The 27778-nt window shown below is 40.3% G+C and overlaps 6 protein-coding genes across 8 annotated transcripts; 2 read left to right on the top strand and 4 right to left on the bottom strand.

Annotated features, from left to right (window-relative positions):
* Positions 1-19: 19 nt before the first annotated feature.
* LOC131261155 (uncharacterized) lies at positions 20-7180 on the bottom strand. Its single transcript, XM_058263091.1, has 5 exons — positions 7047-7180; positions 1947-2332; positions 1643-1733; positions 1177-1295; positions 20-1063 (listed from the first exon to the last, which is right to left on the bottom strand). The coding sequence occupies exons 2-5, from the start codon at positions 2080-2082 to the stop codon at positions 912-914; spliced, it is 498 nt and encodes a 165-aa protein (XP_058119074.1). The 5' UTR covers positions 2083-2332; positions 7047-7180; the 3' UTR covers positions 20-911.
* Positions 7181-9124: 1944 nt separating this feature from the next.
* Positions 9125-12390, bottom strand: LOC131261079 (multiple coagulation factor deficiency protein 2 homolog). 3 transcript variants are annotated; one of them, XM_058262995.1, is made up of 5 exons: positions 12045-12390; positions 11706-11968; positions 11484-11632; positions 9825-10051; positions 9125-9258 (listed from the first exon to the last, which is right to left on the bottom strand). In XM_058262995.1, the coding sequence occupies exons 1-4, from the start codon at positions 12141-12143 to the stop codon at positions 9867-9869; spliced, it is 696 nt and encodes a 231-aa protein (XP_058118978.1). In that variant the 5' UTR covers positions 12144-12390; the 3' UTR covers positions 9125-9258; positions 9825-9866. The 3 variants fall into 3 exon arrangements, with proteins under 3 accessions (XP_058118978.1, XP_058118987.1, XP_058118970.1); XM_058263004.1 differs by lacking the exons at positions 9125-9258; positions 9825-10051 and adding an exon at positions 9288-9674; XM_058262987.1 differs by lacking the exons at positions 9125-9258; positions 9825-10051 and adding an exon at positions 10210-10892.
* A 1579-nt stretch (positions 12391-13969) lies between these two features.
* On the top strand, positions 13970-16695 carry LOC131263388 (sodium-independent sulfate anion transporter-like). Its single transcript, XM_058265583.1, has 4 exons — positions 13970-14226; positions 14635-14669; positions 14775-15436; positions 15501-16695. The coding sequence occupies exons 1-4, from the start codon at positions 13970-13972 to the stop codon at positions 16629-16631; spliced, it is 2085 nt and encodes a 694-aa protein (XP_058121566.1). The 3' UTR covers positions 16632-16695.
* LOC131260818 (zinc finger protein 384-like) lies at positions 16447-18623 on the bottom strand. The gene is made up of 2 exons (XM_058262650.1): positions 18449-18623; positions 16447-18313 (listed from the first exon to the last, which is right to left on the bottom strand). The coding sequence occupies exons 1-2, from the start codon at positions 18502-18504 to the stop codon at positions 16957-16959; spliced, it is 1413 nt and encodes a 470-aa protein (XP_058118633.1). The 5' UTR covers positions 18505-18623; the 3' UTR covers positions 16447-16956.
* A 695-nt stretch (positions 18624-19318) lies between these two features.
* Positions 19319-21950, bottom strand: LOC131260547 (sodium-independent sulfate anion transporter-like). The gene is made up of 5 exons (XM_058262302.1): positions 21929-21950; positions 21398-21542; positions 20678-21330; positions 19817-20572; positions 19319-19747 (listed from the first exon to the last, which is right to left on the bottom strand). Exons 2-5 carry the CDS (start codon positions 21438-21440, stop codon positions 19379-19381), a joined length of 1821 nt encoding a protein of 606 aa, XP_058118285.1. The 5' UTR covers positions 21441-21542; positions 21929-21950; the 3' UTR covers positions 19319-19378.
* Positions 21951-24947: 2997 nt separating this feature from the next.
* On the top strand, positions 24948-27184 carry LOC131260573 (sodium-independent sulfate anion transporter-like). Its single transcript, XM_058262338.1, has 4 exons — positions 24948-24993; positions 25185-25622; positions 25687-26037; positions 26103-27184. The coding sequence occupies exons 1-4, from the start codon at positions 24948-24950 to the stop codon at positions 27062-27064; spliced, it is 1797 nt and encodes a 598-aa protein (XP_058118321.1). The 3' UTR covers positions 27065-27184.
* Positions 27185-27778: the final 594 nt, after the last annotated feature.

The following is a 27778-nucleotide window of genomic DNA, read 5'->3' on the forward strand; positions in this document are numbered from 1 at the left end:
TGTCACACTCCTGCCCCTTATATAATATAATTCGATTTATTCTAATTCTATTATTTCCTAAAATCAACTCGGCAAATGACTATTAGTACAGATAAAATAATGATTTATATTTGCTAAAACAGTCAACCATTTTCGGCCTTTCGTACCATGAATGTATTTTTCACAAATCATAATTTCCCAAATGTATGTTTATACCACACTTATGCTACCGCCAGTGCTACGCATAATGATAACTTTATTTGATGTTTGCTTAGTTATTATAAACGTGTTAAAGCTTTTTTTTGCATTCACATTGTGTCGTTTTCATCCATTGCAGTGTTTGATGCTTCAAGATATCTCTTTGCTTGTAATTGAACACACCCCTGCCTGCAGGATAATAGATTGTTTTTTTATTTCAATAGCTTTCAGGAAAATCTTTCACTTTTTGTGTCTACAAATGGCTGAGTTAGTAGAAAAATATTATTGAAATTTGAATGCTAAATATTTCACTCCTATTTCAAAAGGTATTTTTAGCAAACCAACTAATATACTGAACTTTTGTAAGTTTTTTCGCAATTGCTGTGCAGTAGAGAAAATGTGATTTTATTTTCTATCTGCTCCTAAACTAGAGAGTGCAGTTTGGAGAGTAGAGGTAGAGAACTGCAAGATAAAAGAAAAAGGTCCACTTGTTGGAGAAAAATAATTCGTGGGAAGGAGCGAATGGGTGGGTTATTCTAGGTCTAGAGTAGCTACGATATGACTAAGATTTACAGGAACGTTGGGATGGGTTTCTACTGGCTTGGTAGTGATTAAATCGTTATGCAAGAATCGTTCAAATAGGCTTGTAAAATTGGGTCAATTGTGGTAGAATAACGTGGTTAATTTAGGGGTGTAATGAAATTATTTGGCAGCCATTACACTATCCATAGTATTCATGGCGTCTTATTTTTATGAGCTCGTCGCTTCTTAAAGCCACCCATTTGTTTCAGCAGCTGCGAGTTTTCGTCGTCGTTATCCGATCCGTTCCGATGCTCCCATAATCGTAGCTTTCGAGGAATATACAGTAATCCAACCAATGTGATTGCTGTCGATATGAAACAATAAAAACGCATAGATTATGTAAAAAAAAATTTAAAAAAATGTTTCAAGAAAAAAAGAAAAAGAAAGTGGTATGCTAACAGTTCAATGCATACTTACAGTTTAAAATACATGGAAATATAACGTAAAAGTTTAGCGTCGTTGAACGGAAGTACAAGGCCTCTGTTATATAGAGCATCATCGTGATTGCTAAGGAGCAGCCACCCATACTGACGACGCTGTAGATGAAAAGCAAAAAAAAAATGTTAAACGAGAGGAACCCAGGTGCATTTTACTATTCGTATTTACAAGTTGACCAAATAATGTAGAACACAACCGAAAAATGTTTAATAGTTAAATTTCTTATAATGAATTGGAAAAGTTGTAAATATACTGGGAATCAGATGTATAGTTTTTAGCAGTACATATAGGAATAAAATAGGAATAAATAGATTGGAAGTACTGTAGGTGTGTAGTAGATTAGATTGCTCCAAAATTGCTTCTAATATAATCGTATGATATCGAATTCGTTGATTAAAGTGTAGTTCAAATAAATACATCATATATTTGAAAATTATGTACTTACGGTTTATAGTGTATGTACAGCGTGCAGTGAACTAAAGCTACCGCCTTTAGTATGCAATAAATTCCCAGTATCCTAGAAATTGTATAATCTCCTGCAGTGCCATGTAAATACACCGGATCCAATGTGTAGTAGAATAGAAAAGTAGCACAATAGAAAACAAGAACGATGGAAATCAGATAAATAGAAATCAAGTCCATTATTTTATCCTAAAATAGACTTTAAACCTTTGATCCTTGAACCTTTGGTCTATGTGGTTAGTTGTATCAGAATGTAAACCAAAATGTTATTAGAAAGTTGTACTGACCTTCAATGAACTGAGTTTCTGAGTGATCACCTAAAAAACTGCGGCGTTCGATGTAACACCGAAAGGCTGTACCTAAGTCCATGAAGGCGACGAAGGCAATCCATCCTCGAAAGGCGTACAATAATTTGCGTTCCATGGCGGTTAAGATTTATTCCGGTACACAGTCGTTAGTCTTGCAGCATGGGCTTTTTTCGAATCTCTGTGGATTTCAATGTGCGTTCACCAACCATTCGTTGGTAAGCTCTATAATCATGCTAAATATTACAAATCTCTTCTCTGCTGTCGAGTTTTCCTTTTTCTAGTATCAGTTTACGTTTGGTAGTTGGTAGAGTGGTCACGATTTTTCACGATACTCCTGTGCTAGTTTATTTTTTCTTTATTTTGGTCTGAAATTAAAAATGAAAAGAGTGTTTCATTTTGCGGTTTTATTTGAATAAGCAATTTCGATCGATATTGGTTTTCATCATTGGGCCTCAAATTTAACCAACTACAATGATTGCACTCTTTGAAAGTTTGCTTCGTTAGATAATATCGATCTGGCGCTCTAGAAGAGCAGGATACGGACGCAAAATCTTAACTGCTTTGTTGTACCTCGAGATAAACTGAATCTTACATCATTAATTCGAAAATTCCTACTTCATGATGATGCTCCTTCTTCGCGTTACGCTCGTTCTTGGCAAGATAAAAAAGTTCTGGTTACCGATGCTAGAACTCATGGTTCAAACATAAATCAACTTCGACAACTAATGTAACTATGATTTTCTTAACGATACAAATGAAACACTTACATCTCTTTTCCTATGGGTTTTCTATGTTTTTTTTTAAATTATTCCAGCAACCAAAAAAGTGGTTTGGTTTTTAAATTTCCAAATTGTTTAAATCGAACTTTACGTGCTCCCAGAGTTATCTATAGACAAGCAAGAAAACAATACACAAGACTGTGTTAAAAAATGTGCTACGTGACCAAGTAGTGAAAAAAGGGAAGGTACAGAAATCTTACGACAACGAGGTTTATGGTAACGGTGTGCCCCATATTGCGGCTTGTGTAGATAACACCTCTTCATATCACTCTGCCAATTTATTTGCATACCGCTTTTTCGTTGAAACATAATGCACTATTGAACACGAGCCCTTTCCTCAAACACTAATAAAGTTCTAACACTTAAAGTTGCTGGACATGTCATCACGATCTTCCCTACATGAACAATTTGTGCCGCACTCGACGATTGCCAACAGAACGCTTAGGACGTTTAGGAACGCTATAGAATGGCAATGTATGCAGCATGCTATTTGTAGAATGGAAGATATTTCGAACGAAATTGTGCTGTTCACGGGGTTCCAATTAAGCGCGAATCAATAGTATAATTAGTGATCACAAGGCCTAATGACAATTTACACTGCTAGCGGTGTGGTTTTTGAAACAGAAAGGTTTCTGGCACCAATCTTGCAAAATATGTCGGCGGCTTAAATATTTCAAGACCATCATAGATAGATTTAATCAAGCAAGCACTTTCGTAAAAACCAGTAGTCTCACGAATTTCAAACCATGCATTGACTTGACGATGATTTTAAACCAAAACATGTTTCTACCCCCAAAAGAAACAAACACACAAATGCTTGCAAATCACAAATATCCAAATATGTTTAGAAACTATTGCAGAATCAATATTGCGATATTGCCAGTACACCTGATGATTTAGAATATTATCTGTTGTTGGTCGATATTTGTTCTATGCTTCGAAATTTGTTCTTTATTTTTGTAATATTCGTTCTAATAGACATACCTTATCTTCTTTGTATAATCAAAATATGAGACTTGATGATGAAATGATGATGGTAAAAATAAATAAAATTACTCGCGAGTTTAACATAAAATATGATTATGCCAAACTAGACTTTTCCCCTACAATAACGCAAATGCTATTTATTTTAATTTGCATAGAAAATATAGCGTTGGTTCCAGACATGCAACATTGCCGCAACCACACATTTTATCTCATTGTTTAACTCGGTGGTAAATTTGACTTCTAAGCGTGCTTGTACAATAATTGCTTATATATATAGTTATATATATAATTATTATATATATATAATTTAACCCCGTCGAATTCCCCGTAATCTCAAATTTTAAGGCTTTGTTTGTTTATGAAACGGCCTTTCCAAGATACCTTTATACTCATGAAGTTATGCATTCCCGAAGCTGCTTTATCATAAAAATATGAATATTTTTCTGTGCTAAATATTTTCATTTTTTAAGTTTTTTTTTTTTTTATGTGGCACGACATCCCCAAGTGGGACAAGGCCTCTCTCCGAAGAGAGTTTGTGTGATCGAAAGACGGTATATTATAGATCGGTGGTCAGCCGTTCGTAATACCGGAGGATGCCAGACTCGAGATTCGATCCCACACCTGTGGTGTGGTGTTTCTTCGCGCTACCGCTGCGCCATGGGCACTCCCTTTTTTAAGTTTACTTCAAATAATTTTTTCTAGACATCTAGCTAACAAAGCAAAGCGATGGGAAAGTGGAGGAAAAAATATATGTTCATTTGAAAGAGTATAAGTGTGTTGACCGACCGTAGTATGTACAATTTCATACTAAATACACTTCATCACTGATCTATTGAACATGTACATCATGTTTATGATACACATGTGCGATTGATATGCTTATAACCATTCCTATTGCCAACAGATTTGTCAATAAACTTGTTATCATTTAGCAGATAAACCAAAAATCTTCGTCAGAGTAGCAATAAAATTTATTATTTCGCAATTATTTGCAATCTTTAAGGGCTAAAACGAGTAAAATGAAAGGTGACTGCAATAACCACTCTTCGCCTTTCTATTAAATTTCCAACCTCGGTGGCTCTTACGCTAGCGCTTACGATAAAATTCCCACGCTTTAAAGGCCGATAAATCACAGGAAATTCGCGTTGCATGTAGAGGAAGTGATTCATTACGTGCGACAGTCTGCTCCTACTTCACAAAGTTTCCACCCAGACGTTGGCCGGAAAATACCGGCATGGAAACGGTTACTGCAGCTATGTCGCACCACGTTGGCCATGTGTTTTGACTATGCCGGAGGTTTGCCCTTTAGGAAGCCATTGACCAGTAGAGTGCACCTTGGAAGCATTATACCGTCCATTTTCCATTGTGCATATGCAAATGTGCATAGTGAAACGCCGCCTTTGGCAGAGTTCCTTACGAAGGCTTTTGCATGCAAGAAACATTTTGTGGTAGTCTGATGAGCGAGAACAGCATGTCCGTTTTCTACTGGTACAAGGAAACGGAACCACTTTGTACGTTCACACCTACCCAGTGAACCACAATAAGAGGGCCACATGAACGACAAGAACGTTTCACTACAGACGAAAGGAAATTCTAATGCTTCCGCCGGAACGGGTGATGGAAATGATATGTTACGCAGAAAAATCAACAGTATTTTGTTTTAATGCTTTCGAATATGTCAATACGTCTAGATTTTGTCACAACTAGACAAGGGATAACGAAATCTAAATTGATAATAGAAAATTTATTTCCGCTTGACACCATGATGGTGCAATATGTTGCAATAAATACAACAAACAATGATTTCAACTTAAAATAGAAAGAAGGAAGAAAAGAAAAGAAGTATTTTCAAATCTTACTAATTTAATTGGCGTTACAACAGCTCCGCGTTCTTGGCCTAAAAAAGCCCTATCCGAAAACGCTCTAGGTAGTTCGCCCAATATGACCAGTTCGGGTATACAAGTATCGCGGCAGTTCAGCTTCTAGTTTCGGCAGCGCTACTGAAATTAGCATCCTAACATTATTTCAGTTTCAGGTCTTACTTATCTTATTTGTACAGTGAATAGTTGTACGAAAAAAAACCTAAATCAAGCAATTTCTCACATATTCCTGATGAAAGATGATATCGTGTTGTATTAAGCTGACTTAGCATCAACATTTTACTTGATAGTTTTTATGTAATATGTAGTACTTGTAGTAGGTTACTTATCTATAATGGTAATAACGTAGCAGCAAAGCTTATTTATTGGAGACATTCAGAAAGAGAGCCCCAGCAGTTTCCCTACATACTTCGATTTTTAGTGCTTCATATGTTTGTATGTACACTAACAAAACAAACCGTTTCCTAAAGCTGAGGTTCTAGCTTTGCTCTAAAAAAATCTATTTTCCCGCTTAATTATGTTTTCGTGCGTCTCTTGTGTGTAGAATGTTGGAGAGGTGGTGCTATAAAAAGTGAACGTCTGTTTTGCTCGGCAATAAGGTCTGCTTACCCATATGGGAAGTATAGAAAAACGTTCGATTCGGCTTCTGTGAAGCACCAGAGAAACAAAGACGAAGTCTTAACTAAAAATAACAAAAATATACAATTTCGGCTCGCGAGTATGTAGCACATTTGAACCGCAGACCGGCTGCGCCGGAAGAATCGTCAAATGTAGCCAGTTAAACCATACGGGCAACACGCTGCAAGCACATGTTGCGACCCTGGGAAAACGGGTACGGTTCAAACAATCGTTAACGCAATTCGCAAGTATTAGATCGGGGAAAGTTATGGTATTTTCAATTCGACTTCTAGTTTTTTTTTTACCAACCACTAAAAGCGGGTGTATCGGGTGAAATGCGCTCAATTTATTTATACTGTGCACAGATGCTTTACCTTCACCATCAAGGCACCCCAATTATAGGTAGGTCTCGATTGGGCCAGATGCTTATAAAGTTATTCCAAAAAAGTGCCGCTTTACCAACTGCACTAGTTTGAATCAGCAATAGGCTAAGCGGAGCAGATTTTGGTTCTTCTGTTATTTATCAATTCTCCTACACCTAGTACCTAGTGCTTATGGTACACGCAAAATTTTGAAATTATTTTATCTGATCACAAAGTACATATCAAATAGATTGTAATTAATAAATCAAAGAACTTTTTTATCGTTCTGTATGGTAATCTTTACTTGTGCTTGCTGAAGTCTGTGAAAAGTCCTTTTTTTTAGTTGGCCAGCCGATATACCAATACCAGCAGTTTTCACTTAACATTTGAAAAGCCACTTGATTTCATTAAAAAGCAAATGCCATGTTGAGAATACAGAATCGTATATATTACCTTTTTGCTTCGATGGAGAAGCTCTAGCGAAATTCTATTATGATGAGAGTGGCGGCAAAATTCACCAATTACTGAGGCACACACAGGTGACGGGATCACCACAAGACAAACTGTCGTCGCAAAGCCAGAACCGGGTGTCCGCAGGCGTTGTTAAGAATTTTAGAGACACAAGTGGCGAGTTGACAAGATGAGCAGAAAATCTGCCGAATTGTACAAGAGAGGACTGCGGAAAACTCATCCGAAAAGTCTCTCTCGCACATTGACGTTTTCCTTCGTCGCTCGTCCTTCTGTCGACCGAAGTTTTCTTTCCCCAACAACTGTTTGTCGACCGGTTGCCAGTTTTTTCCTTTCCCGTTTATCACCAACAATCGATGTAAAATGGAGGAAACCCCATAACGAAAATGTGCCTTAACCTTTGTAGTATTGTACACTCGTTTCACTTGTTTTCCATTAGCACGGACTACCCCAAACCATTGGTGAACCACAGCAAATTCATACTTTGCTGCTCTGTTACCTATTGATATCGTGACTACTGACAACGGTTAATGTTATAAGGTGCACAAAAACCAGAATTATGCACAACATGGGAACACGTTCTTAGTGAGCAATGAATCAATCGTTTCCTGTTTTCTGTCCACTGGCCGAGTGGGTGGGAGCACTAAAAAGAACACAACACTGGTCGCCCCGTTTCAGTTAAATCGGTCCGGACTGCGGTTTTCGACTGTCGTGGTCCTGTGGTACTGGCCGACGGAAAGCTGACTGGTTGGCTGTATAGTATCCATAGCCACCCACGACGAAGATGGGGCATCGTTGTGGCTCCATCGACGTTAGAAAGAAGAGCATAAAGAACGAATCCGCCTATCGTACTAAGAGAGCTAACACGGTATGTAGTATGTTGAGAGAATATTCTTCTTATTGAAAATTAGAAGTTACCAAGCAGCCGTCTTAGCAGGCATGGTTGATAAAGCATATCCGAAGAATTTAGAAATGTGGCATTGTGAGTAATCTTTACATTTAATAGGTTAAAGCAATATTTCAATTAAACACTTTTCAATTCAGTTGAAGCGATTTTTTAATACATATAGATACGTAAAAGTAACACATTTTGCAACAACATATCTCAAAATATATCGTGCTCATGTTGCGAATGCTCCGAAACGAAAACTAAAATGTGTTTGGTTGCCACAGCAAATAAGAGAAAAATCGAAACATGATTCGAAGAGCATAGAGATAGAGGATGGCATATAATGTCTAAGTTCTCATACCCATACAGGCAGTAGGAACAGCTGATTATGTTACATCAGTTGTCGACCGAACGAACCAAAGCCGCACCAACATGATGCGCTTGCGCACATGGTGGCCCATTAATTCTACAGCGTATTTCTTTGCTTTTTGATTCAAACAAATAGGACTTTCATGTTCTAACCGTGATTTAGCAAACATCTAGAATTTGCGTAGCCTGTTCATGTTATCCATAATCTTAAATGACAAATAGAATAATAGAAAGAAACAAAACCTTTTTGGATAATCAAGAAGAATGCAGAATTGTACAAGCCCAATTTAAAATGCTATACAAAGTGGGAATCTCATCTGTTAAATAACATCTAGTTCGAGTAGAACTCTTCTTTAGTATTAGACAATGAATATAAAATATGTAATAACAAGTTTGAACGCTGTACGTATCGAGAAAACTATAGTAATTCCTTTAGGTGTGGCTTTAGTACCTGCAAAATGTAACACTAGCAACAGATAGTATTGTTCTTGATTGCGTTTGTCAATGTTCTGTTACAAATCTGTTACATTTCAGAATGGATATTTTGTTTCCTGGCAGACATACTGGGAATGTGATGTCTTTTTCAGGTTCACCTATTATCCACCAACCAGTACTTAATCTAGCAATAAGTGAGATATACTTAAAAAAAAGTTTCAATAAATTTTACAATGCACAATCGTTACTTACATTAATATTTTTATTCTTTTTAAGCTTTCTTGTCTCTTATAATTCGTCTTCTACAAGTCACATATTAAGTTTGAGCGTTTTCGGTTTGTCGGTACTCCGTGTATGTGATAAATCCATCGCGATCCTTGTCCATCATGTCCATTATTGGATCGACTAGAGATATTAAAGTTTCATCAGAGTACGGTTGTGTCTCGGTGGGGTGATCTCCCGTGTCTTCCGCGGGTTTGTCACCTCCGTGTTGGTTCTCGTCGTCTGCAATCGGCAAATAAATACACAGTCCCAATATTTCAAACAACATGTTACAATTGTTACAATTCTCCTACTAACGGACGACATTGCTGTACCCTTACCAGTAAATAAAATGTAACAAAAACACCCCTCGCACCTTTATTGCGTTTTATTAGTATATATTACATAAAGATAGAGAAAATGCAAATGAAAAGATAATCCCAACTAAAACAAATAATAGGTTAGAAAAATCCAGTGAACCATACAACCATATATCATGCAAATTTAACGACTTGACGACAGCACGTATTCGGGCCAGTCGACAACGCCGTCATTGTTTCGATCCATATTTTTCATAACAGCATCAACAATGCCCGATAATTGTTCGTCAGTGTACGCAACCGGCTCGTGATGATGTTCGCCATCGCCGCTGTCTTTCTCTGGACGGAAAAATTTTGTTACAGTTAGAATTTCGAAAATTACCACACATAAGTTACCGAAGATTGTTTTCAATTCACAAAGGCAAAAAGCAGAAATTAAAATTCCCACCACCCTTATACTAAGGAGAAAAAAATTGACAAAGTACTGACATGATGTCGGACTCGGGCAAATTATCCACCGATTCGTTAGATCTATCGCCCGTCTGGAAAATCATCTCGCCTATTCTCCTCAACACCAGACAATCGGTACTCGGCATAGTCAACGAAACCATCATTGTTAATATCCATCATTCGTAGAACCGAATCGACGATATCTTGCAACTGATCATCCGTATATTCAGGTGTCGGTGGAGCCGTTTCTCCCTCATGCTTATCGTCTGCAAACGCAGATAAGTCGCATGCAATGTTAATTCGAATAAAATGAAATGGTGACAGTTTAGCAAAATGTGCTTTCGGACATAGACTCCAAACTACATGAAATATGTGGGATGGGCACGGAACCCTCTCTACATAGTCGTGAAGCACGTGTGGTAAGTACGTCTGTATCGGTTGTCTTCTATTTATCTTCATTTGAACAAAATACACTAAAAAAAACAAACACATACATCATAAGCCCCAAATAACATAAAATTTCTTTTGTGCGGTTTGCAATGATTCTTGCCATCAGAAGCATCATGGAATGTTCATGTTAACGGATAAAGTTCGACTTTGATCAAAGATAGTTGTTTTCTAATAAATTTTGTTTGTGCAAGGTACATTTCTACTGTAATAGTGTTTAATAAAATGAGATGACTGAATTGTCTCGTACGTCTTTAAAACGTTTAAACGTCTGGTTCTGGTTTGTGGAATGTGTCAGCTCGAACATGTTGACATTGATCGCGGGAATCGGGAATAATACTTGTCCCTTTTCGTTCGTTTTAGCTGCGCTTTAAAAGCTCGCTTATTTCGTATCAGTCTGTTAAGGGTCAAGTTATGCACGCCTAAAATCGTGAATTCTCTAAGGGTGAGGTTGCTGTTCTTGTTGCTGTTGCTGGTCTTGATGTTGCTGCTGGGCTGCTTTGTGCTGGGCGCGCACAAACTCTGGGTAATCGATGAAACCATCCTGGTTATGATCGTCCGAGTTGAGGATGGGATCGATTAGGGCGGACAGTTCGTCGTTGGAGAATATTTTTTCTTCGTGTTGAGCTTGGCCACTGTTTTCTTGCGCCTTTCCTTGTTCTGCTCGCGTGTGCCAAGGTTCGTTCCAAGGATAAAAAGCGAGGATGAAGGATGATAGGAAAAATGGTTTCGATTTAGAATACAACCAAACCAGCAGACACACGAAACGCAATGATCTTTTGTCTTGGCAACGCGATTGTTTCTTGTTGTGTTGTTGTTGGCGCATGGGGACCGACATTGCTGTTTCAACCAAGTAGTCCAGTGTCATTTCGAAGCAGAGGAAAGGCACGTAAAAGCTGACAAATGTGTTTGCATAAATATCACGTAAACGAACCCGTTGTTCCAAACAGTCTTGGCCAGGCTATATCCAACCTCAATGGAAAGTGAAAACACACAATCATCCGGTCTCTCGAGGAGTTTTAGTAAGAAATGAGTTAGCTTAACCGAGGGAAAATCTCCTTAGACAATACACGACAACCAAATTTTACACTACCTCCTCCAATGAAATGCCACTGTACACATTTACGTTTTTTGCAATAGAATCGAATTATTTGGTAAGGCATGTAGCAGTCGTGATGCGAACAAACACAAACAGAAACACGAATTAACAGTTAGGAAGCAAGCAAGTGCATATTTGCGATGAATACTTACCGTGCCAATGAATGAGTGATTTAATTAGCTCACATCCATCCAGCTTGTTGTTGTTGTCAGAGTCGTGCATTTTGAAATAATGAAACTGCAACTCCTGTTCGCTCATTTTGCTCGTATCGATTGGAACATCCATATGTTCCGCAATGTGTCTAAAAAAGAAAAGTAAAGTATAACAGATGTTTTAAATACAAAAAAACGGGGTGAATAATGAAAATCCCTAACTGTTTCTCCTGCTGAAGGTTTCCCGTATGTAGCACTTGCTGACCATGGTCGCCATGTGGCTGTTGGAACTGCTGTTGTTGGTGTTGTTGCTGTTGTTGTTGTTGCTGCTGTTGTTGCTGGTACTGAGGTTGTCCCTGGTGGTGTTGTTGCTGCTGCTGGGGCGGTTGCTGTTGATATTGCGGCTGCTGGTGCTGCGGAGCTTGCTGATACTGTGGTGGTGGCGGTTGGTACTGCTGCTGGTGCTGTTGCTGTTGTTGTTGCTGCTGTTGTTATAAAGATGGAAAAATAGTCTCATTGCACAGTTGGATGTATATACATATGGTCGTTGGAAAAGCTTACATAATGAGTTGGATTAACACCAGGTGCTACACGTTGACAAATAGCCAACGTTACCAACTGCACCAGTATCCCCAAGGTTATCGCCAAGCCTTTTTTCATTATGTGGCACTGTGTGGCGGTAAAACTTTCACTTTTACTGCTAATCTTCGTGTGCGGTTGAAATGGGGTACACCTATTAGCAATAGATCTGATCGCAACAAATCGCCGAAAATACTGGAAAGCAGCTCATGTGCCTTCAGGCACTGTGTACTTAAGATAAAACACCTTTTCTAATTTCCACACGTATTTACGGCCGCTGCCGGCGATTGATGGAATGACGGAATTGAAAACATCCACGTATGTTTTCTGCTGCGAAGAAATGTGTGGTGGCGCTATTTGACACAAACGCAAAACTGGCATCAACAACATTCAAAAACCTTGGTCACAGCTTGAAATAATGACTGAAATAGCTAATTTGTTAATAACTTTTTAGTGGCTTGGCCAATTTTCGCACCAGACCCCTCAAATGAAAGGTCTTTTGAAGGCGAATAACTTGATACAACAAAGACTCTACCTCGATTTTTAGTTTATGAAATAAACATTTGAATGGGATGTAGGTACAGATACCTTGGTTGGTAATTCCTGCTAAAATGACAAATTTGTTAATAACTTGATGATCGCTTAACCGATTGGTACATGTGACCCCTCAAATGAAAGGTCTGTTGCAGACCAACAACTTTGTGCAAGTAAAGACTTATCCATCGTTTCCAGTTTTGGAGAAATTAATACTGCGTTGCCAATTTCGACAATGGCCCGGTCGACCGATAGTCGAAAAAACATTCTCTCTTCGAAAGAGAGATTTTGCGACTTTGCGAGAGAATTTTCAATTGAGAATTGGCGCATAGTGGTGGGTAGTTTCCTCGGAACTGAAATGAAACAGCTCCCCCTGGGAGCGGATAGCGATAGCGATCCAGATGGTTCTGGGGACCATTCAAAAGCTCGATTTAGCCTATGGATCAACTCAATCATTGATTGTACAATTGTTAAAGTAACAAATAATATGAAAAATCGGTAAATTTGGTAGGCACGCATGATATGATGGATTGGGACTCGGATTCGAAGATCCGGATCTCAGAACTCCCTGTAGGGATTCAGTTTCTCCATCACTAGTAACAATAACGCCAGTAACGCCACCACGCGTTACCAACGTAACCAAATATTCTCGTGTCGCGTACGCAGCCAAAACAATCATTTTTATGATCGTTTTCATGATCAACACTTTAATCCGCTCAGATACGATCATCAACAAGTTTAAAGCCTATAGATCGCCTAAGCTAAAATTCCCCTATGGTACGAACATCAACTAAACTGGAAGAAATGGTGATGAAAACTGGAAGACTCACAAATCATGCCAACCATGTAAACCACGTGTATGTTGGTGATTAAGTGATATAAATAAAATTAAATAGACAATATGGACAGTTCTTTCATTGATTTGCAAATTCGACACGCAAATTTGCTAAATTGCTGGAAGAAACGTTTTGCTGGAGGTATAAACGATAATTTCTACATTATGTATTGTTGTTTTTGGTTTTGAGTAAAATGGCTGACAACAAGTTTTTTAAGGTAATGCTATGATAGTTTCAAATCTTCAAATGGTATGAGAAACTACAAAGGATGACTTTGAATTTCAAACATAGTAGTGGTATCAAATTCAAAGTTTTCATTATACCTTATTTATAAGATGAAAAATGTGCGTTTTTTTTCCAGCGGACTGCCGTTAGTACGTTCGGATACCTACATACAAAAATCTTAAATGTTTACACAGCTTGTATGCTAGCCGAGTCTAGATGGGTTATCGGCACGATAAAGTTGGTTTTAAAAGGTCTAGCGACGTGGGGCTGCAGCAGTTCCATATCGACAACGCTTTACACTGATTTAGCAAAATGAAGTTGTCTGTAGTTATTGCGTTTGTACTGATTATTGCCAGCATATCGACGGCGCAGGATACAGGAGTAGTACCTCAAACCAAGTGTTCGCTACACACAGCGAATGTGATATCGTCAATCCAATGTAAAGAGTACTGTGTCATCAATGGCAAGGCTGGCGGATACTGTAACGTGGAAGGACTGTGCACCTGCCGAGCGGAAAACACTCACTTTTTGATTCGAACGATTGTTGATTTGCTGAATAAAAAATCTAAGTAACTGTTTGTCGTTCCTCTTTGATATCGTTATTTTTCATTTAATTGCAATATATTCCCAATTCCACCAGAATCAGCTGATAAATCCGCCTAATGGGACAACATGACTTTGTCAAAGACAGTTTGAATGCATTGCACCCAGCACCGAGAAAATTGAAATGCTTATCAGTTTCGCTTCGTGTGCTTCTTTTTTATTGCCTATGGTAGTCACAGTCGGTCATTGAAATTCATTCAACTACCGTAGATCATATTACAGGCCTGATGACACCCGCCTGTGGTTGGTCCGCAATTTGCTTTGATAACCGGACAACACCGGAATCGGTTGCAACTGTTGCTAAACGAAACTGTTGACTTTGTTGCGCTGTCGTTATCGGTGTCGTTACTGAATTAAGATGTCAAAAGATGAAGTCGGAACAGCGAGGATGCGTCGGGGTTCTCGCCAGGTTGTGAATCAAAATGACGGCAAGTGATTGAAATACTTTAAAACAGAGTTGGCTCTAACGTTGTTGTATGTTACTGTTTTTCATCCATCCAACATTCACAAACAGAGCGGATTCTTAGTAACGATTACCGCGAATCTGTTCCGGCAGCCGCGGGGCGATGGCTTCGACAGCGGGCCAGGACGGTGTGCAGCTACTCGATGGTGAAGCGACGCATCCCAGTGCTTCTGTGGTTACCTAACTATCAGTGGTCTTTCTTACCGTTCGATATAATCGCCGGGATCACCGTCACCTTGACCGCAATACCGCAAAGTATCGCCTATGGTATTCTTTCCAACCTGGGCCCACAATATGGTATCTATTCGAATGTAATGGGATGTCTCGCGTATGCAGTATTTGGAAGTGTAAAAGACGTCACCATTGCTCCAACATCGCTTACCGCTATCATGGTGCAAGTCATAGTCCAAGAATTACACTATGGCACTGCTTTATTAACATTCCTTGCTGCCTTGATCACTATCTCGTTCGGCTTACTGAATCTAGGCATTCTCGTACGATTTATCTCGATTCCTGTGATAATGGGCTTCACAACAGCAGCCTGCTTCACTATTGGCAGCGCACAAGTACGGTCTCTGTTGGGAATCAAAACGCAGGGCAAACGCGCCGATTTCGTCACATCATGGAACAATGTTTTCACCCATCTTAATGAGGTTCGGTTACCCGATGCCTTGCTTGGCTGCTGTTCAATTGTTCTACTCGTTGTAATGAAGGTAAGTGCTATTCAATGGTGTACACAACATTATTAATTTAATTCTGTCTAATGGTTTATTCTAGCTATCGAAAGACTTGGGTGAAGGTAGATCGCGAACTTTCTTCAAATATTTTGCCTTATTGCGCAATGCACTAATCGTGGTTATAGGAGTAACTTTGGCGTACTGCCTGACTACAGATATTGATAACCCTACGTTTCTTCTCACGGGACACGTCCAAGCAGGGCTTCCCGCATTTCAAGTACCGCCCTTTTCATATACAAACGACAATGGTACCGTGTATGGATTTGGCGATATGTTGGCGGTAATGCGCACATCTATCATAACGATCCCCTTGGTGACCACTCTGGAAATCGTATCCGTGGGAAAAGCATTTTCCAAGGGAAAAAGTATTGATGCGACTCAAGAAATGTTTGCCTTGGGCATGTCGAATTTACTTGTGTCCTTCTGTTCACCGTTACCCGTTGCCGGATCGTTCACTAGATCGGCCCTCAATAATAGCAGCGGTGTCCGTACGACTCTAAGCTGTGCGATAACTGCAGTCATGTTAATGCTTTCACTAGCATTGCTAACCGACGTGCTATATTATATTCCGAAGGCAACACTGGCCGCGATCGTTATTTCGGCAATGGCGTATATGATTGACTGGGAAGAAATATGCAACATTTGGCGAACGAAAAAACTGGACATGGTACCGTTTTTGGTAACTGCGTTAGCATGCTTATTCTACGAACTGGACTACGGTATTCTGGTGGGCATCGGAATAAATTGCGGCTTCTTGCTGTATCTGATGTCCACCCCTCGGCTTACGGTAGAGCTTATGGAAATTTCAAATCTTCGTGTACTGCTTGTCAACATCGATCAATCACTAGCATTTTCCGCAGTCGACCGTTTACGTGGTTGGATTTTGAAGCAGATTGAACGGCACGACGGTGTGGAGCTCGTAGTTATCGATGGATTGAACGTGCACTTCATCGATATGACCGTGGCCAAAAGTTTTGTAGAGATGGAGCACGATTTGCAAATGCGTCAAGTTCGTCTATTACTGTGGCGATTTGAACCTGAAATTGCCTGCACATTACTTCGAATGCGAGAGGAATTGTTTTTTCCGATACTACGAACTGATTTAGGACTACAGGATGCTGTTTCCAGGTGGAAACATATTCACTATCTACAAACAGACGTTGTCCAATAATATTAATAAACGAATACGTTACATAAAATAAAGCTGGAACATAAAATAAAGTGCCAAAGAATATTGTTGAAAATTGTATATCATTTTACTTTTGACTACTGTTATATTTGCCTGCACATTTCGGCACTTTTTTGCTAGGAAATCCTTTCAACGAAATAGTTTTCAGAATCGTTCTAGTTTTCTTATATTGAAGTATGTATGTATATATATATATATATAGCTTACAACTTTATTTGACTATTATCCAGCTGATAGTTGCTAGAATATACGCTTGTACAGCACGTGATAAATGATTCTTAACGAAACATTCGAGCCAGTATTGCTGCTACTCATGATGTACCAGTATTTCGTGGTGTGGGAGTTGGGATACTTGCTCCTTAATGATACTATCATGATGTACGTGCTGTACTAAATGGTGTTGCGGTAAGTTTTCATGTTGATGCAAATTATCATGATGCTGTTCTTGTTGCGATTCTTGTTGTTGTTGCTGCTGCTGCTGCTGTTGTTGTTGAAGTATTTGCTGATGCTGTTGATGATGTATCTGTTGCTGTTGGTGTAGCTGTTGTTGTTGATGTTGTTGTTGTTGTTGTTGTTGTTGTTGTTGTGGTTGTTGCAGTTGCTGATCCTGCTGTTGCTGAAGATGGTGTAGTTGTGCTTGATTCTGCAATGAACTAAGGTTTAGATTGTGTGCATTATGGCTTGGCTGATGCCGGCGATAGTCTTGAAGGCGGGAAAATACGCGAGGGCAGAATTCACACTTTATCGTTTTTGGTTCTTCAGGTGGGAGACTGCGAGGCGTGGGGATAGGTGGTGCGATACGTTGCGGCTTTCGAATCTGCTGATGCTTCGCCATATGTCGCTTCCATTGTATATGCTGCGAAAAGCAATCGCTACAAATTTCGCACATATACGGCTTTTCACCCGTGTGCGTTCGTATGTGATATCGTAGATGATGGCTATATTTGAACGACTTGGGGCAGTATGGACACTGTCGATCGCGAACCTCTTCGTGGACCGCTTTCAGGTGCCTCGCCAGCGATCGCTTCTCGCGAAACTGTGCTAAGCACTTCATGCACTGGTAGGGGCGTTCTTCCGCGTGGTCACCTAAGTGTACCATCCAAGCCTCCCTATCGGGAAACAGCTTACTGCACACCATACAGCGATGTTCTTTGCTAACACCTCTAGCTTCACCTTCGCTTTTCACCAACAGTGCTGCAGTGGCCGGAATAGAGCTACTGTGAAACGCACCCATCAATTCGCCGATTCCATTTAAACTCGTTATAGCCTCTGCAATAATACTGCTCTCAGTTAGACAATCATCGTTCGTGTAATCATCACCCAGCGGTCCACACGACCCTCCACCAGGAGGCACAAAGTGTACACCGTCCTCCTCGGTCATTTCTACTTTCACCGTTATTTGTTCTAGTAAACCTCGCTTAGTTCTTATTATTTCATCGCAGTGTTTACTCCGTTGCTGAAATTGGTGGATTTCGTCTAGTATGGACAAGCAAGCAAAACAGAGCCCAGCCGGATAGTCGTCCCGTACGCTAATCTGTATACCAGCACAGTTTCTTATCTTTTCCGTCAGTTCCCGGATGAGGCTTCCATTCTGTGGGAACAGAGGATGTACGTTCGTTTCAGAGAAGCATAATCGGCAGTACGTTTCCGGATTATCGTTGGGTCTGTTGCAGGTTACAGATGCATCGCACATGAAAAATGAAAGATCAATCGTTAGTTTTGCACTACCCAATCAGTGTTCGCGATTCAATAGGTTTAAGAGGAGCGGGCGAACAGCACCATTCGTGAGTTTTCCTTACACATCTTCCCGAAGTTCTGATTCAGGACCACTTTTGGGTTGAGATGTCTGTTCCATGCTGTGCCAGATTCGAGATGTGGTTGTTTGTGATATTCTAATGTTTAATTATCACTATCAATCCACTGCCCCCCGCCGAAACCAGCGGCCGAAGGGTAATTTCTTTTACAACTCCTCGACCTCACACACTGCGGACGAAGTGATTTATTTACAAAAATTGTACTTTGGATTAGTGTTGACAATTTCTGAGCAACACTGACACCCAACTAGTGATGCGAGGTCGGAGCTGGATTGTATTGATTAATCCGATTCTTATGGGATTTTCGGTTCACGCCAATATGACAATTGAGAACTCGATTCGATTGGATGCATTCGATTAAAGTCCCGCTAGGCGATTTCGAGCAAATCGTCCTAAAAAAACGTCCTACGTGACACAAACATCGAGCAGTTTTGTATGGTGAGTAGGACGAAATAGAGCGATTGCTCGAAAAACGTCCTCCTTTTGTTTCATCCCTATACAAAAAAGCAGGAGTTTTGAGGACGATATTTCTAGCTGCCTAGCGGGTTACCAAGGCTACAATAGCAGGTTATGTCAAAAGATCTTGGACGACCTCAGCAAAAGTCTGATCTCTCTACGAACCTTGAACATTTAAAGAAAATATTAACAAAACGTTAGTTCGTAAAAGCTTTGCTCCTGGAGTGGAGCTAATAATGTTTGTAGAAAAGAATTGCATTCTTTTCGACATTTTGAGGAAAGTTTATACAAGTTTTTGTTTGTGATTGATACCATACATGTTACTTAATAAAAGAACTGTGTGTTTTGTGGAAATGTTGAAGTGGCGCAATTTTTTAAGGTAAAATCGAGATGAAACAATTTTCTACCGAAATTTTATTACAGTTAGGACAAATGTTGAATATCTGTATTTGATCACATTCATACGCTATTTACAAAGGATTCGTTAACAGCACCTTGCTTCCAGGTGTTGATCGCGTCTTCGGCACACTCGTCATTTCTGAAAAGTGGCATAAATTTGTGCTTTTTAAAGCGATACATGGCGTTACGAATATTTTTATCCCATCGCCAAAGCAGAACATGTCGTCCTTGTTGCCGCAGATCGCTGATAGTACTTGATAGATTCCTCACGACCGTACTATCCACAAATTTGACCCACTCACCATCAATGAGTATAATATGGGGTAGAGTACGTGTAACTAATTTTAGTATTTTCTCTCGGAAATACTCCGCCGATGAGAACGCAAGATCACTATCGGGACGAACAATCAACACTGTTGTATCGTTGACCTGCAATGAAAACAAAATTAAGTATAACTGAAATCATCATCCGACAGAGATTTTAACAATTTTGCTTACGTTCATAAGACGATGATTAATCCTAGGGCGTGATGCTAAGTACAATGGGAAGCACAGATTCACTGCTATACCGACCACTATTCCTATTTCGAGTCCTAAGAACAGGCAAGCCACAACGGTTACAAGAAAGGGAACGATGTCGATGCGCTTCGTACGCCACATTTCAGCAACGGCTCTATACTCTATGATAAACATCATCGCAGCAATTATTACCGCTGCCAAGGTGGTTTTAGGAATGTAGTAAAAGTAATCTGTTAATAGACCGAGGGCGAGTAGAACCAGAATACCAGTAAAAACCCCTCCGAACGGAGTTACGACACCGCTGCTACTATTGATCGCCGACCGAGCGAACGAAGCAGTTGTTGGTATGGAGGAAACGAACGAACCCGCTACATTGCAACATCCAAGAGAGAGCATTTCCTGCGTTGCATCTATCAACTTTCCACGTGAAAATGCTTTGCCGATTGATACAATTTCCAGTATTGAAATTAGCGGAATAGATATGACGGATGTTCCAAGTGTGCGAATCATATCTATAAAATCGTAATGTTTTTCCTCGATATCCGTTTGGAATGGTGGCAATTGAAATGATGGCAATCCAGAAGCCACTTTGCCGGTCAGTTTGAAAGGATATTTTTCCTTGGTGCTGCATATGTAGGCTATAACTCCACCGCTCAGAACAATGGTGGCATTCCGCAGCAGACATAGATATTTGGTAAAAGTTTTCCATCTTCCACTACCGCGGCCTTTAATGAGCTGTAAAGAATAGAAGCAATACACGACATTAAACAAAAACAAAAAAAAAACAAAAAAATAACGCGTGCAAAATACATAGTTTGAAGCAAGTCGATTTTAACCTACCGTCAACAAGATCAGTATCGAGAGTGATGTAAATCCCAGTAAGGAATCCCAGAGTCGTGTTTCTCCTATGTTTTCATACAAGTTGATCCACGTATCGACAAACTCAGATGATTTCCCGGAGGAGGAAATTCCCATTAGCGATTTCAACTGGCTGCTGATGATTGTTATTGCGGCAGCAGTAATAAAACCCGTAATCACCGGCATCGATATAAACTGTACTACGAATCCAAAATTAAGACACCCCAGTAGTAGCATAATGCAGCCAGACAAGAATGATGACAAAATGGCACCGGCTGGCCCAAGATCCTGCACTGGTTGTTGTACCATGAGTGCCATGACGGCCGTGGGGGCAACCGTGATTTCTTTAACCGATCCAAGAAACGCGTACACGAACGATCCCATGAAATTGGAATATAGGCCATACTGAGGTTCAAGATTGGCCACCGTGGCATATGCTATGCTCTGGGGGATAGATGTGAGACCTACTGTGATGCCGGCAATCAAATCCGATATAAAACTTTTAGGTCCATAACTGGGAGCCCACTGCAAGACGGGCAAGCGGCGATATAAGGTATCCTTCGTCCATATGCCTCTGAAACGACGCACTATGAGACTTCCTATATTAGGAAAGTCTTCCCGATGATCGAAGCTTTCTGAAAAGATAATGCGAGATATTCGACGATTAGATATCAGTATTGCACTTCTATGCACCGAACTTACCGCGTCGAGTAGAGCCGTTAAAAACACCATTTTCCATATCCATGCTGCTACACTTTGTGTGGATTCATTAGACTGGAAATCTGAAACTACTTTCGTTCTTTACAAAGACACCGAGAGGAATGAGCCGCGTTCGGTGATGTACAATCTTCTTCATCATTACAGGTGTCGCCCAATCATAAAGTCCAGCACCAATTGTTTGCCGTCAGGATTGAGGAAGGGGAAGTTAGGCCCGACACCGGTAAGAAAATTTGAAACAAAACGCATCATAAAGATAGAAGCTAATTACTGGGGCTGTCGAAGATGGTACGGTGACGCTGATGGTTAAGGCTGCCTTTTTTCCAGTTTTGGTACGCTATCATCATCCTCATGATAAGTACCGCCAGAGTAGCTGAGGTTAAACATTTATAGCTAAATGGGTCGGGTTAATAGCACCGATTAAACGGTGGGCTGCTGCCAAACTCGTGCCTTCACGCCTGTGATTGTTTGCAGTTTTCTAGGGGTACAATGAACGGCAGATTAGAAAGAACAGACCATGCCGCTAGTTTATGGATTCCGACGGATATCACTTGCAATGCTCGCACGCACTGAGAAGCTAACTATAAACCGAACGAACAAGCTTGCCAAATGCCTTCTGGTTAACACGGGTATGCTTTTGATGCAGCGATTGTGGTATCGATTCCATATTGCATATCACAGCTGTTTGTTGTGATGTACACAACGCTTCTCGAGCATAAAATGACAGCATATAACTGTCAAACGGAACATACGAGCTACGCGTTACTATCGCTGTCTCATGCGTTGATGACCGCGAAAACAAAGTCTATCCGGATCAAAAATAACACAAACAGCTGATCTCCAGTGGACTTCACATTTTCGTCTCACTCACCAACCGTTTGGCATTCATACGATGGCCGTGTGATTAGATTTGCTGTCGCTATGCAAACTATACTGTGATATCGCGGATGATAAGAAGACATGTTTTTCCGATTATAAGTACCACTCGTTCGTTGGACAGCGTACCATTTATCTCCGGTAACAGTGCAGGAACCGTTTCACCACTTTAAAGGACATTAAACGACACAAGTGCGTTAATTCGGCATTGGATGGTTGTCCCGGTATTGTGAACTAGTGTTTTTTCAGGGAGCTAAAGTTAGCAATACACCGGATGCAGCAACACGTGCAGCGTGGCAATGATTGAACTGAACGAAAAACCGTTACTGAAATCTGTTTCCATTGCTCCAGGTACGTGGCCTTCAGAGATGCGAAGTTAGTTTGGCGCTCGTGTACTGCCATTTATTTCCACGTTGGTTTTTAAATTCTCAGCGCACAGTTGTACGTGTCTTTTACTTCCTTGACATCGAACACGCCTGTTGCATGTTGCTAACTTGTTTCCGATAAAAGGTGTTATCAAATGACGGTGCCTTTAACGAAGGGTTGATACGACAAACTCCGCTATATCAACATGATTTTTAGGCGTTTAAATTTTTGGTGATTTGTTGTGCAGTTATGCTTGTTGAGGACTTATATCGACTATTGCTCAAGAGATTGCATTTAGTGAAACAGTGCATAATACTAATGATCCAGAAAGTGCATAGTTATAAATCAATCTAGAATTACATTCAATAAGTGTATAATATCGATTTTGACCTTTTAAGCGGCCACTCCTCTGAGAAAGCCAAGGGCCACTAAGAATTTCATTCCCATGGAAGGAAAAAAATACAAATGTTGTGTTTTCTGTTCTCATGAACAACGACTTGAAAGAATTTTATCAAGTAGGTTTAAAAAAAATTGACCAGCAGCAAAAAAATCCTTACCTGAAAATGAGCTTAGAACCAAAAATCATCAGATGGTCATGTTAATGATAACAACTGTTACTTGCGAATGTTATTGGATCCATTCATGATTGTTACGGCCAATTGTACAATCATATTATAATATAGTTAACTTAAGCAAGCTATCACTTCACATTACACATACAATCCAACATTGCATCTAACTGTTATTCTAACTGAGAGCTTAATGATAAGAGGCCATAATTAGACATGGTAACACTATTTTTGGCCATGGACGAATCCAGCTCTACGATAATATTTTATCACGAAGGATCGCGTCTGGGCAAATATTTGTGATCTCTTGGCGAACGCTGTTGTTTGCAAAGATATTGTTTTTCGCTTATCTGCGGTAGATTTATTTTTTAAATAGATTGCTGGAGTTTCTTAGGACCTTCGTATTTTATAAAGCCTTTGTATGCAACGATTCAAAAATAGACTCACCTTTCCGGGAGTGAAATGTTGATCAATATTGATTGAGTGCAATCTTCGGTACATCCGTTTGAGGTGATCTTAAACATTTAAGATAAACAACCGAACCGAACGAACTTTTTGGCGAACTGATCAAACTATCTACTTGTTTGCACGTCTGTTCCAACTCGACTGGTCGTGTATATGACCTGTTCCGTGAAGTAAGATCGGGCGAACGAATGCAACAAATTCATACCGGTTTACGGCTTTTCCAAACGTTGGGATTCCCAGTAGCACATGTTTGTGTTTCTTATGGAATAGATTCTAAGCTTAAAGTACTATGTATCATCAACTTGCTCACTTCTACCTTGCATGCGGAAGGTTTGTATTTACTGGACAATACCCAACTGACTCGTTACAGCAAAGAAACCGAATTATGGTTGGCTAAAATCAATACCTGATTAGCACACTGACACACTATCAACACAAAGAAACATCATTTCTGATGAACGGGGATGTTTGAGAGTAGTTTGAAAAGTACACAAGTAAAAAAACTATAACCACGAGCGATAGGAAGCTTTCTGATGTTTGTTTTCTAAAAATAAATTCCATACCGATTAGCGCTGTAAAGATTCACTGTACTGTAGAAGTAACTGTTTGTGTGTGTATGAATGATCGCAAACAGTTCGCTATCGATCGTAAGTCACATGCATAACCTCCCCTCAAGCAACGTGTGGATGAGCTTCCGGCAACGCCATTGATGTCGGCTAGTATAACATTGCATGATCAGCACATTCGACGCCCAGTCGATTGCGGTACGGTTTATCAGACAGTGTACAGACGAACCGACAGCTGTTCGGTAGCAGCTTTGTTTTGCAAATGATCGGCAAGTGGCACGTTTGTGTACCATAGTTCACACGATTGTTGGTTTCGGATAGCATGGTTTCAATTGTTACGTATAAACACGTGACTGAGTTTTTCAAATAACTTTGTCACGCTTCCGTTTTCTCACATTCATCACATATGGCAAAGTTGATCGTATAGTGTAGTACTTTTTTGCGCTAAAAAATTTGTTGATTTTATCCGCCGGGGATATTCAGCGTGACTGGAAAATTTTAAGGAATAGTGTGTACTCATAATATTGTTAAACGTAGATAAAATGTGAAGTTAACAAATGTCCTATTGACTGAAAATATTGACAAGCTAACACTCCGTAAATAGATTGAGATAGGCACTTGCAAGGCTGAAGCGTTAACATTGTAGCGATGGTTAGGTTTACTGAAAACGGCGTACAGCCGGAAGTGGGTACCATGACGATATCAGAGCTGATAGAACGAAAACAGAGGCAAATTAACGGTAGGTGCTGCAGCGCCCCGCACTTGTACGTGAGGTGCATCGTAATACCACTGGAGTTGCATGAACCAATGGGCTAAATTTTCACACGGTTCAATATTCGTCATTGACAATGGCATTGGCAATGGCTGAGTAATGTTTTGTTTCATAAAACTGAATATGTGCTGCAATTCGATTTCTTCTACCCAATTTAGGTGACCTTGAAGAAGAGGATGATTGCAGAGAAAAGTTCCCCTCGGTGGGACCAATGTTGGCGACAAAATTGGGTGGTTTTTGTAACAAAAAGCTACTACTGAAGCGGATGCCCATTCTCCATTGGCTGCCGACTTATGAGGCGAACTATCTGATCGAAGACATCGTGGCCGGATTATCGGTGGGACTTACCGTCATTCCTCAGGGAATAGCATTTGCGGTGATGGCCAATCTGGAGCCGCAGTATGGATTGTATTCTGCGTTCATGGGATGCTTTGTCTACTGCCTGTTTGGAAGCTGTAAGGATCTTACCATTGGACCGACGGCAATTATGGCACTGATGGTGCAGGTATACGTGGGTGGTCTCGGCGTGGATTTTGCTGTTTTGCTGACGTTTTTGGTGGGTTGTATTATTTTGATTCTCGGACTCCTCAATCTAGGTAAAGTACATAGCGATGCATTATGAAGGAGAAAATGATATATTAAAGATGTTTTACTCCACAGGATTTTTGGTGCAATTTATATCAATGCCAGTTACAGCTGGATTTACATCTGCCGCAGCAATCACAATTGCGAGTGGACAGGTTAAATCTTTGCTTGGATTACCAGGAAGATCAAACGAATTTATCGAATCATGGCTTAATGTCTATCGACATTTCGGCGAAACAAAACTGTGGGATGCACTTTTGGGTATTTCTACGATCATTATCCTTGTGTTACTTCGTAGCGTCCGTGGCAAATGGTCGATGGTTGGAAAGTATCTTGCGTTATCAAGAAATGCGATCGTCGTTATTGGAGGTGCTGCGCTGGCGTACTTTTTTGCAGCATCCGGGAGCAATCCATTCTCGTTGACAGGTAAGAACGTGAAACAGCATGGTTCTAGAATCAATTACTTATTTACTAATTTGCTTTAATTTCAGGAACCGTCACACCCGGACTTCCACCAGTGAAACTGCCACCGTTCAGCACGGTACTTAACAATCAAACGGTACCATTTCCGGAAATGTCCTCTAAGCTTGGCTCTTCGATCGTAGCACTACCGTTAATAGCAATCCTCGAGACGATCGCGATCGTAAAGGCATTCTCGAAAGGAAAATCAATCGATGCCACCCAGGAACTCATTGCTCTGGGTTTGTGTAACATTTTCAGTTCCTTTGTATCGTCCATGCCCATCACTGGATCCTTCACACGAACTGCTGTTAACAACAACAGTGGCGTTCGAACGCCGTTAGGTGGCGTAGCGACCGGAGTGCTCGTTTTAATGTCTCTAGGCTTGTTAACGGATACTTTCTATTTCATACCGAAGTCTGTACTGGCTGGTGTGATGATTGCCGCCATGTTCTTTATGGTGGAGTTTCACGCTGCTGCGGAAATTTGGCGCACCAAGAAGGTTGACATTATTCCGTTTGTAGTGACGATAAGTGCATGCCTGCTGCTTGGTCTAGAGTATGGTATGCTCATAGGCATTGGGTTAAATATTTGCTTTGTACTATACATGACGTCACGTCCGGGCATTGATCAGGCACTGTTCCGAACGGCTTGTGGCATTGAGGCCATGGTCGTGAAACCGGACCAAAGTCTTATCTATTCCTCCATCGAATACTTAAAGCATAAAATAGTGAAAATGACGGATAAGACTCAAGTGTCGGTTGTGATAATCGACGGCAGCAATGTAAGCTACGTTGATTCTACGGCCGCTAAAATCCTTGCCAGCACCGTTGATGAGCTGGTGCTCCGCAAGTGTTCAGTATTATTTTGGAACTGGAACAGATCGGTCAAGTGCACATTGTTGCGATTAAATAAACCTTTATTTTACCCTTTGTTTAAGTATGGTGGCTTGGAGCATTTAGGAAACGAAGTTTGCAAAGACGCTTTACCTTAATAGGGTTGGTTCGAATTCAACAGCACGGTGAGCAACGTTTATTGGGGTTTTGCATACATTCCGCATTGGGGGAGTAGCAACTAACGTGTAGTTTAAAAGTTTAGTTTAAATAAATCATATAATTTATTGTGTTAAAAATGTACTGTTTGAACATTGAAGTGTATATTCGCATAAGTCGATTGTGTTGACTTAAATCTTTTCCCATTATAACAATTCGCCGGTACTGACAAATCAAATATCGTACAAACTGGATTTGGTTTAAAACTATGACGGACCAGGAATCAATATTTTTGCATTCGATGACATATCAAGATTTATTTATGGAACTAGATACCATGTTCAAAACCCTAAGAAAAGAAATAAGAAGTTATTATACGGGTAATACAGCGTGAATCGCATTGTACCTCGTATCGTTCATACCTATGACCTTGTTCAAGTGAGCTGCATTGTTGATGGGTATGAGGTTGATAAGCTTCAGCTACATGCATTCTAGGCCATGGAGCAACTGACTGATTAGCTTCAACATCTTCCCTGGTGGATCATCCAGTGGTGGTTAGTAGAATGGTAATAGATAATAAAAATAATCGTACCGGATAGGCGATGAAGGTGCTAAGTTATGTGGTAGGGCAAATGCATTCGTCCAATTCTCCGGATAAATAGTAGGCGAGCGTCGCTCAGTAGTTGTTCTTGCTCCGGAGCTTCTCTCGATGGTGT

Source organism: Anopheles coustani, chromosome 3 (genome assembly GCF_943734705.1).
Source record: "Anopheles coustani chromosome 3, idAnoCousDA_361_x.2, whole genome shotgun sequence".
Classification (NCBI taxonomy): domain Eukaryota; kingdom Metazoa; phylum Arthropoda; class Insecta; order Diptera; family Culicidae; genus Anopheles; species Anopheles coustani.